This window comes from Pelobates fuscus, chromosome 8, assembly GCF_036172605.1.
Source record: "Pelobates fuscus isolate aPelFus1 chromosome 8, aPelFus1.pri, whole genome shotgun sequence".
Classification (NCBI taxonomy): Eukaryota; Metazoa; Chordata; class Amphibia; order Anura; family Pelobatidae; genus Pelobates; species Pelobates fuscus.
This window is the reverse complement of record NC_086324.1, coordinates 75,853,404-75,864,224: the sequence shown is the minus strand read 5'-3', so window position 1 is coordinate 75,864,224 and position 10,821 is coordinate 75,853,404. Positions and strand designations below refer to the sequence as shown.

At 40.6% G+C, this 10,821-nt stretch overlaps 1 protein-coding gene across 1 annotated transcript; it reads left to right on the top strand.

Annotated features, from left to right (window-relative positions):
• Positions 1 to 2,378: 2,378 nt before the first annotated feature.
• On the top strand, positions 2,379 to 10,300 carry LOC134571262 (putative methyltransferase DDB_G0268948). Its single transcript, XM_063429433.1, has 5 exons — positions 2,379 to 2,489; positions 8,899 to 9,059; positions 9,175 to 9,388; positions 9,536 to 9,636; positions 10,159 to 10,300. The coding sequence occupies exons 1-5, from the start codon at positions 2,379 to 2,381 to the stop codon at positions 10,298 to 10,300; spliced, it is 729 nt and encodes a 242-aa protein (XP_063285503.1).
• The last annotated feature ends 521 nt before the right edge of the window (positions 10,301 to 10,821 follow it).

The following is a 10,821-nucleotide window of genomic DNA, read 5'->3' as shown; positions in this document are numbered from 1 at the left end:
ATGGCTTGCATTTATGAGTCACAGATGAGTGTTAAGGTTTGCATACAGATGTTTTATGGTTGGAGGGGCCACTTCAATGGGTCCCTCTTGGTTAATATGACATTCTGGCACACCCTGTTATTTAACCCAAGGCAAATTATTTTTTCCACCAAAACAATGTATTGAAGGAAAATATCTAAATGCCTGTTAAGGCTAGTAATGCATTTGATGATGTCTCACATGTAACAAAGCAGTCTAAGAAATTTAGTCCACTGAGCAGATTTTCTCTCTCCTAAAAGAGTAGAGTTAAATTGAGAAATTTTGGAAGGGGGGTGTGTATTTTGACAAATACCTCATTGCAATACCTTTGTTTAAATTCTAAATATAAATAATATTCTAAAATATATTTTTAATTCAAAGCTGAATTATCCTTAATCAAATTTGCAATTTCAAGGACTAACTCAATTTTCCTTGAGGACTTGCTTATAGTATACGGAAAACATAGTCATTCTTTCTAGTCTGAAAAAAATTTGATAGGTTGTTTATAGTGATGTGTGTGGATAACCTTTGCACTTGGTCATTATTAAATACTTCACGGCTGTTTTGCAACATGCATCAACTGTGTTTTGTAAATGTAGAGATTATCTTTTTCTTATATTTTTTTTATGCCCAACCTTGATTTGTTTTGCATTAACACAATTCTATTATGACTTCCTTTTTCACCTTTTATTTATAAATAAATCAAAGGATTATAACTAATTTATCTTTTTCCTTTATTTGTTTACAGATTTTCAGAAATAACGCAAATCATCCAGAATTAAGAGTAAGTAAACTATAATTTTCAGTAGACATAATGTTTCTTCAGAGTTGAAATAAGGTGGCTGAGAATTATATCCACATTACAATAAATGTAATGAAGCCAGTCCTAAATAATTGATAAAAAAGAGGGGAATCTTTAAAAAAAAAGTCTGTGAAACAATCTATGTCTTCAACAGTTAATTGTTAAGTGGTTTGGAGACCTGTTTTCAAATCTTTAAAAAATCCGGTTTGGCAATATCAATTTAAGCTGTCAAATAGAGGTGAATCCTAAAGGCACAATTCAATTAACAGTCTAAGTAGTACACACTAAATCAGTCCTAGATTGAAGGGGAGATGGGAGAAAGAGTAATTAACTAAGCAGGTCTGGTCTGATAACAGTATTTGAAGTAAGAATGTAGGTAAATACATAAAGTGAAGTTCATATAACAAGCCAGAAGTTTAAACATTAGATCTCTGTTTACAGGAAGTGTTAAAAAAGGCTGTGTAAGTCACATGCAGGGAGGTGTAACTGGGACTGTATAAACAAAGTGATTTAACCCATAAATTGCAGAATTGAGAAGTGAGACTGCAGGAGCATGATCTATAAACCAAAACTGCTTCATTAAGCTAAATTTGTTTTGGTGTCTATAGAATTCCTTTAAATGAACTTCCTAAAGAGAGGAGAGATGAAAAGTTTTTCAGGCAGCAAACAGTAACAGGCAAAGAAACACTGATGGTGCAAGCTATTTAAAAGAAAGTGTGATGTCTGTCAGTGTCTCCTAAAGATACAGTTGCAAACATTTTTTTTTTTTACAAATATCACATATTAACAGAATCAAGATAGTAACATAGCAAGTGTTAACAATTCATCATTAATTACAGGTGCACTCTAATTCTAGTACCTTCCTTTGTGATTTTCAACACTGAAGATGTGAGTATCAAAGAGCCATCCTAAAACTATAGCGTTTTTGTTTATGATTATAATTTTTAATATTTACAGGGATATTTGATAAAGTGAGAATTGTGAATTCAAAGTGAATAAAAATGTTTAGGCTAAAATAGTTTAAATGGAAATATTGCTGAACTGGAGAATTTTTCCAGCTTGGCTAATTTGGTTTGAAATTTGAAATTCACTTTGAATTCTCCGAATTCCCAACAATCCACACTTAAATAACCTTGTGATGTTATTTATACACACACATTGGTTCTGTAAAGCATTCAATCTGACCAGGCACCATTCTACTTTTCCACTTAGTGGATCGTTTGAGGAGTGTGGAAGTAGTCCTTTAACAACAGATTGAGAACTATGTATTGGCTAAAGTGCTCTTACATCAGGGGTGACCAAACAGTAGATCTCCAGATGTTTTAAAAATACAACTTACATCCACGTTGAGAGGAGTCCATGGCATGGAGTCCATGCCTAGACACATCAGAGCTGTTTTGGCAGCACAACATAGGTATTGTAGTTTTACCACATCTGGGCATTTACCTTTTGGCCCCACAATCATACATACCTTTTAGAATATGTGGTTATAATTTAGTGTTTATGGAGCTAAATGGGGAAAAAAGTTGAACCCTCTTCTCTACCAAATTTCCTTCAGATGACTGATCATTTATTTAAAAGCAAGACATTCTCATCCGTGTACCAGAAATATATGCTTCCTGCGTCCAGTGAGATCATGAGTCAGATTTTTTCATATATGGAAGAGAAGGTAACTTTTACAAGCAACAATGTATAGTAGATGTTTTCTTACAATTGGGATTTATATTTTTTTATTGTAGCATACACATAGTTATATACACAGATAAAAGTGTGGCAAGCTACGTTTTAAGTGCAGTGAAAAGGAAATTATAGATATTTGCAGAGTATACATATCATGCAACAATGGTAAAATAGTTGTTGTCTAGCTCAAATATGGGTAAGGCTGTATGCACTGTATGCACTATTTTAAAGTAAGCTAGGTTTGTATATGAATCACAAGAGAGTATGGCAAGGAAGATCTGCAAGGTGTATACAGCCTAAACTAAAATATAGTAAGCAATATTCAACTGACTCAAAGCAACAGAGAGAAATTAGTTATGGAACACAAATTAAAAATATACATAAGAAGAAATAAATGACCAGCAGAATTTTCAATGACATGAAAGCAATTAAAGTAGTAGGCAGGTGCACACCACTGTTTTCAATTGGACTCAGGTGTCAGTGGGTAGTCGCATCTACAGCTCAGGAGGGAGCAGAGGATGTGCATGAATTATTCAGTGCAGGTCTCAGGAAGGTATCTGGTATAGGCAAGTCCAGTGCACAAAAGAGACATTCTGCCTCAGAAATATGAGTGAGTTGCATACACTTCTCTGCATGTATCCCTGTTACTTTTCAGCCTGGTCCCCAATGATATCTGACTCCCAACTCTCTCAGACGGACGGTGTTTAGGTGATTTAGGGACATGATAGTAGTAGTACAGTTGCAGCTTGGAGTTCTCCAAGACAGCTAGCCTGCCCTCCATAATGTGGTTGGTCTGCTTTAGCTTGTCTACCTCGGCTTTCAAATGATTATCCTGTTTGCCTCTGGTACTATCACCATCATCATCCAGCACCCACAACCGGGCTGTCATAACCCCAATATCACTTCAAACCAGCCCAATTTCAGCCTTGAAAAAGGTCTTTACCTCGGCCAACAAGTTTTGAATGTTATTTTTACTAGCAGGTATAAGGTCTGGGTGAGTTTCAGGGCATGTCCTCCTGGACTCCTATTCACAATCTGCGAGTGGTTGGTTCTTGCTAGATTCTAATCGCTCAGTACAGAGAGTTGTCTTGTTCACTCTAGTCCGAGGTTAGGTCAGAATCTTCCTGCACGGGGCACATCTTGGTGAGCAGAGCCCAATATATTTGGAGGAAGAAGCTGTATCGCTCTTGCAGATCTTTCCCATAGTGTCATGACAGCTTTTGGGTAAATAGAAGATTCATTTAGTGCACTCAGGCTAATCATTTTAAGATAAACCAGAAAGACAGTTACCCACAGAGGATTTTCTGGACACAGTGGGTAACTGTTTTTCTGGTTTTACTTTATTGATTACAGGGTATTGGGGGAATATACCTTGTGTTACACCTCTTGTTATTTTGCACACTAGAAGCGCCTAAACACCGTTCTCCCTTTTTTCCTAATCATTTTGAGATCTCTCTTGGGAGCTCTCAGCATGTGTGTCTGCTTTGTTCCATAGCTTGTTCCTCAATTTAATGGAGTTTATGCATTTTTTCATCTAGAATTTTAATTTGTTGGTTTTGTATTATATTTAACAATTGTGATACATTTTCCATTTCATTGGCACAGTACAGGAGTAGTGGCATAATGATCTAGTAGAGAGAGAATGGATTTGTTTGAATGAGTATTCCCCTGCCATTATTTCACTCAGTACAGTGGGTGCTGGGGAATAGAGTTAACCACTAGTACTGCTAGTATCGCTATAGATCATAATGTGTCATCGTGTTTTAACCTGACCACACCTCACAAATTGTTTACTTGCATCTAGAAAATAATACCATTACCCTCTCGCATTTAAACAGACTTTAAAATTCTGAAGATTGGCTAATTTATAAAGGAACAATAATTCTGATCATTAGACTTTACAGGTAACACAAGGACTGTTAAATCGAGATGCAGTAAAATAGTTTGGTAACCACACCTGACTTAATGTAAGGATTACAAAACCAGAAATTTGAGGTAGAACTTGTTCTATTGATATAACAATACATCAAGCATGTAAAATTCAAAGTCTGGCACGGGCCACATAAACAAGGTTTAAGTTTATGTGGGCCGCAAAAAATAAATACCGTATATACTCGAGTATAAGCCGACCCGAATATAAGCCGAGGCCCCTAATTTTATCCCAAAAAACTGGGAAAACTTATTGACTCGAGTATAAGACTAGGGTGGGAAATGCAGCAGCTACTGGTAAATTTCTAAATAAAATTAGATCCTAAAAAAAATATATTAATTGAATATTTATTTACAATGTGTGTATAATGAATGCAGTGTATGCGTATGTGTGTGTGTATGAGTGCAGCGTGCGTGTATGAGTGCAGTGTGTGTATGAGTGCAGTGTGTGTGTGTATGAATGCAGTGTGTGAATGCAGTGTGTGCAGGGCCGGTGCAAGGATATTTGCCGCCGTAGGCAAAACATTTTTTGCCGCCCCCTCCCCCCCCATATGTCCTGACTTCCCCTCCTCCTCCCTCAGTGGTCCTTACCTCCCCACCCCCGTGTTCCTTCACCCCCCCCAGTGGTCCTGACTCACCCTCCCCTAGTGGTCCTTACCCTCCCCTCCCCTAGTGGTCCTTATCCCACCCCCTCCCTCTCATAGTGGTCCTTATCCCCCTTCTCCCTCCCATAGTGTTCCTTATCCCCCCCATCCCTCCCACAGTGGTCCATATACCCCCCCTCCCTCCCATAGTGGTCCTTATACCCCCCTCCCTCCCATAGTGGTCCTTATCCCACCCCCTCCCATAGTGGTCCTTATACCCCCCTCCCTCCCATAGTGGTCCTTATACCCCCCTCCCTCCCATAGTGGTCCTTATACCCCCCCTCCCTCCCATAGTGGTCCTTATACCCCCCTCCCTCCAATAGTGGTCCTTATCCCCCCCTCCCTCCCATAGTGGTCCTTATACCCCCCCTCCCTCCCATAGTGTTCCTTATACCCCCCTCCCACCCATAGTGGTCCTTATCCCCCCCTCCCTCCCATAGTGGTCCTTATACCCCCCTCCCTCCCATAGCGGTCCTTATACCCCCCTCCCTCCCATAGTGGTCCTTATCCCCCCCTCCCTCCCATAGTGGTCCTTATCCCACCCCCTCCCTCCCATAGCGGTCCTTATCCCCCCCCTCCCTCCCATAGTGGTCCTTATACCCCCCTCCCTCCTATAGCGGTCCTTATACCCCCCTCCTTCCCATAGTGGTCCTTATACCCCCCTCCCTCCAATAGTGGTCCTTATCCCCCCCTCCCTCCCATAGTGGTCCTTATACCCCCCCTCCCTCCCATAGTGGTCCTTATACCCCCCTCCCTCCCATAGTGGTCCTTATCCCCCCCTCCCTCCCATAGTGGTCCTTATACCCCCCCTCCCTCCCATAGCGGTCCTTATACCCCCCTCCCTCCCATAGTGGTCCTTATCCCCCCCCTCCCTCCCATAGTGGTCCTTATCCCCCCCTCCCTCCCATAGTGGTCCTTATACCCCCCTCCCTCCTATAGCGGTCCTTATACCCCCCTCCTTCCCATAGTGGTCCTTATCCCCCCCCTCCCTCCCATAGTGGTCCTTATCCCCCCCTCCCTCCCATAGTGGTCCTTATCCCCCCCTCCCTCCCATAGTGGTCCTTATCCCACCCCCTCCCTCCCATAGCGGTCCTTATACCCCCCTCCCTCCCACAGTGGTCCTTAACCCACCCCCTCCCTCCCATTGTGGTCCTTATACCCCCCCCCTCACATAGTGGTCCTTATACCCCTTTTTTTGTTATTATTAATTTTTTTTTATTATTATTATTATTTCTTATTTTATTTATATATTTTTTTTTCGTCCCCCCTCCCTGCTTGATATATGGCAGGGAGGGGGGCTCTCCTTCCCTGGTGGTCCAGTGGCAGTTCAGTGGGGGGGAGAGGGGGGCTGGCAGAGCTGTAACTTACCTGTTCTGCAGCTCCTGTCAGCTCTTTCCTCCTCTGCGCCGTCCGTTCTGCTCTTCTGTCAGCTTACACTGTAAGTCTCGCGAGATTTACACTGGGAGCTGACCGAGGTGCTGACCGGACGGCGCAGAGGAGGAGAGAGCTGACAGGAGCTGCAGAACAGGTAAGTTACAGCTCTGCCAGCCCCCCTCTCCCCCAGTCTGTATTATGGCAATGCAAATTGCCATAATACAGACCTTGACTCGAGTATAAGCCGAGTTGGGGTTTTTCAGCCCAAAAAATGGGCTGAAAAACTCGGCTTATACTCGAGTATATACGGTACCTTAAATTTTCATAGAAACGTAGGTTTATTTTAAAAAGTACATTACCCTCTACTAAATCACAGCACCCCCTTTGACTAAACACTAGCCCCCCCCCCCTCTACTAAACCACATCATCCCCCTCTACCACCCTGTGCCAAATCCAATCCTCCTGCTTCTTCTTGAAACCCTGTGAAGGTGAAGCATGTCAATGTCACATGGCTTTGCGTGCCACCATGCACCTCCACTGTCCAGTTGCAGCCAATGCAACACTGACCAACACACACACACACACAACCACTGACATACTCACTGACAGACACACACTCACTGGCACACACACACACATACTCACTGACAGACACACACACTGACACAGACACACATTCACTGACAGACACACACACACACAGACATACTCACTGACAAAGACACACACTGACACAGACACACACACACACTGACAGACACACACACATTGACACATTCTTGCACTCACATCATTTAACTTATAGTTCCCTTCCTTTGGGAGCTGGTGTGGGGATCTTCTGTCTGGCAATCTCCTTCCTGCTCCTCACTGCTCCCTCACGTGGTTTAGTGATGCCGGGTTCCGGAATATGGCATCACATTCCGGAGCCCAGCTTCACTACAGATGGTGCGCACAAGGGAGCAGTGAGGAGCAGGAACACTGAGCCCCCTCGCTGCATCCACCGTCCTTTCCTCCCTGGCCGGGTAAGTTTTAGCAGAGTAGGCACCTACAATATGGGGAAAGCAGGTGCCTACTTTGCTATAACACCAGCATGTACTCACGGCTTGCAGGGCCGCAAAGATGTGGGCTGGATGGTTTGACATGCTTGCAATACATCCAATGACTTTGTCAACAAATGGCAATTATAACTAATGTATGTTTCAGTTGTAGAAAGAAACTAGACATAGATATCCATTAATGCCCTTATTACATTTCTATTGGATACATTTATTCAAGCCTGTGACATAAAATCAGAATTTGTTGTAAAAAGTGCTTCCAATAATAACTCAATGTCAACTCATTTTATTGTCCCATCAAAAAGCATGAGGTAAAACAATTAAAAACAAAAAATAATAATTCCAGGAACAAGATTTTTATACTGTTACAGAAGCAGAAGTGATTAACTTTATAACAGTATAGGCACTGTAAATGAGAATGAAGGCCTTGCAAGTTACATCGTTATTAATTCTGAAGGGCCCAAAAGTAGCAATGCAGGTGAAATTTTTGGGAAGATAATGGCAGTGGTTTGGATAGACTGGGAACACTGGGATGGAGAAGTGGAAAGACAATAGTACCAACTCAACCACCACAGTGTCACCATCCCCAGACTTCAATTACTACATGTGAGGGAGTTGGGGAGAAATGACACTTGAGTGTAGAGATATCAGATACACGAACACTGGGATTTATAGTATTTATGGCACGTGCTCTGCTTTTATAATATAATGCTCTCTAAAATATCAATTTGCACAGAAAGAAGATCGTAACTGGTTAGGTTAGGAAGATGCTAAATGTTGGGTCTTTTGGAATGGTACATCGAGTTCTGTTATGGGTTCAAACATCTTGGAACAGGGCAACAATCCCATTTTCTAGCAATGTTGTAGTCCTAAAGGTGCTGGTTTATATCCACGATGACATCTGATCTCATGTTTGACTCCTGCAATATAGTATTTGGTGATCTTATTTTACTTTTTACATATCTGAGTTATTTCTATTTTACATCTTATGCTGTAGATTAAAAGCCATAAAAACGGCTGATTTTTTTAGTGGCTGTAGTGTTATATCCAACCTTTTGATAGCAATATTAGGCTGAGAGAACTGGAGGCACTCACAGCCTTTCATGTAAACAAATGTTTGCAATATTGGCACTAATAATGGAAACATGATACTTTTGAATTCTCACTGCAGTTGCAAAAGTTGTTCAAGTTATCACACTGCCCTCAAATAGTTTGGCAGGAAACTAGTTTGCAACACTCATGGCACCATAATCTACAATGAACTGTAAAATGTTGCTGACCTTAAATTGCAATTTACGTTTCACAGTCGTAAAAAAAAAAAGTGCACACATCTAAATTATTTTCATTAGTGAATGCAATTAACATTTTTAAATTAAGCCATTTTCTTGTTCTGTAGAAAAGTAAACCGTATGATACAGCAGTCGATGTTGGCTGTGGTACTGGGAGATATACATTGCCTCTAGCACCTCATTTCAAAAGTGTTATTGGTGTAGACATCAGCGAATCTCAACTTGAGGAAGCCAAACAATTCTGTCCATTGGAAAATGTAACTTTCCAGTAAGTGATTAAAATCCATTAATCAATATAACCTCCCACACTGAATAACAGAAAGAAGACTTTATCCCCAGTCACTAGGTTCACTGAATGACATTATGGATCTATTTTGTTGTAGGGTGGCTGCTGCTGAGAACTTACCCCTAGAAGATGCATCTGTGGACCTTGTGAATGCAGGACTTGCTGCTCATTGGTTCAACGTGGAGAAATTTGTGCATGAAGCAATTCGGGTTTTAAAGCCCAATGGCTGTCTGGCAGTGCATGCTTGTGGTCCAACTTTTAAAATACAGGATGGTCGTAATGATCCAGCACTAAACTCCATCATAAAACAGGTGGGGCCTATTGAAGTGAAATTAATAGAATATAGTTTTGAAATTTTTAATGTGCTGCATGTGTGTGAGATAGTAGGTTGCTTTTTTTTTGTCCCACAAACAGACATTTAAGATCATCCTCAGCTGACTAAACTATTCCCTTTGCAGTATATGGACAAAGTATCAGAATATAACTACAAAAACAACAATCTTCTGCATCACCAGTATGAAGAGGTTTTCAATGCTATACCATTAAAAGACAAGAGGTGGTAAGTACATGTCATGTCAAGTTGCTGTCACGATTTTACTTTGCCTAGAAAAAAAAAAATGTATTTATAATCCAGCACCTCCTGACATTGTCTAGTTATTTAACACTAACATGCATTTTACATAGAACAAAAGTGAAATGATAGCAAATATACCCCTTCCCCACAACCCCCCCCCCCACCCCCAATTAGGTACTATTGGTTTAACTGCTTCATCAATCCTATTAACTGATTTTGCCATCAATTAGCTGCCTGTATCCCCCTGATGGCGGCTCTGCTTGTACTTTTCATTGATGTCCTATAACTGATGCACTTTAATAATCTTATACTTTTCACAATTTTTTTTATGAAAGGTATTTTCATTGAACATTAACTTGCAATATTTAACAATCCCTTTAAAGATTTAAACTACATAAATCTATTTGAATGTTCCATGCCAGGATTAGAATCATATACCCATTCACAGACATTGCTTTGTATGGTCATGTATGGTCAGTCCTTATCAATACATGTATTTTCTTACAGGGTTACGGACATCCCCGTTGTATTTGAAATGTCTGTTGGAGAAATAATAGGATTGTTTCAGTCTATATACATGTACCAAGAATTCCTTAAACATGATAAAAATGAAGCCATCAGATTCCTGAAGCAACTGGAACAGAGGTGATGTATAGACAATAGACTTGTGCACAGTGAAAAAAGTTGGTTTAGCAAAGCCAAAACACTTTTTTTTTTCTTTCAAAAATCAAATTTAGTTCAGGACCTCAAACTTGTTCAGCTGACTGTGCAACTCGTTCAAATATCATCTATTGAAATATTTGGGTAATAATTGGGGTGAACCCATAAAGGTGAGCGAAAATAAGGCAATCAGTGCAGTGCAAAGTATATAGATAATATAAATATTATGTGTATATTTTGCAGCATATTGATAGGTGCATTTCCCTGCACTTTGGTTCACAGTTCAAGTAAGTAAACGTTACCAATAGAGGGAAGAAAATTAAGAGCAGTGAAAAAAAAAATGATGCCAGAACATGAAAGACACTGACCGTGAATAACATTGATTACAGCATAACAATTGCACCCTTTAATGGTTGGAACATGGGGGATGGTTGCACTCACCTGAACATGCTTAAATGGGGTGCTGCTGAGGGCCATATTATACAATAAACCATACACAAGATCCAGTGC

Coding starts and splice junctions, on each gene's coding strand:
- LOC134571262 (XM_063429433.1), top strand. CDS start 2,379: ATGACTGATCATTTATTTAAAAGCAAGACATTCTCATCCGTGTACCAG. Junction 9,389..9,535: donor TAAACTCCATCATAAAACAG/GTGGGGCCTATT, acceptor TTCCCTTTGCAG/TATATGGACAAAGTATCAGA. Junction 9,637..10,158: donor CCATTAAAAGACAAGAGGTG/GTAAGTACATGT, acceptor ATTTTCTTACAG/GGTTACGGACATCCCCGTTG.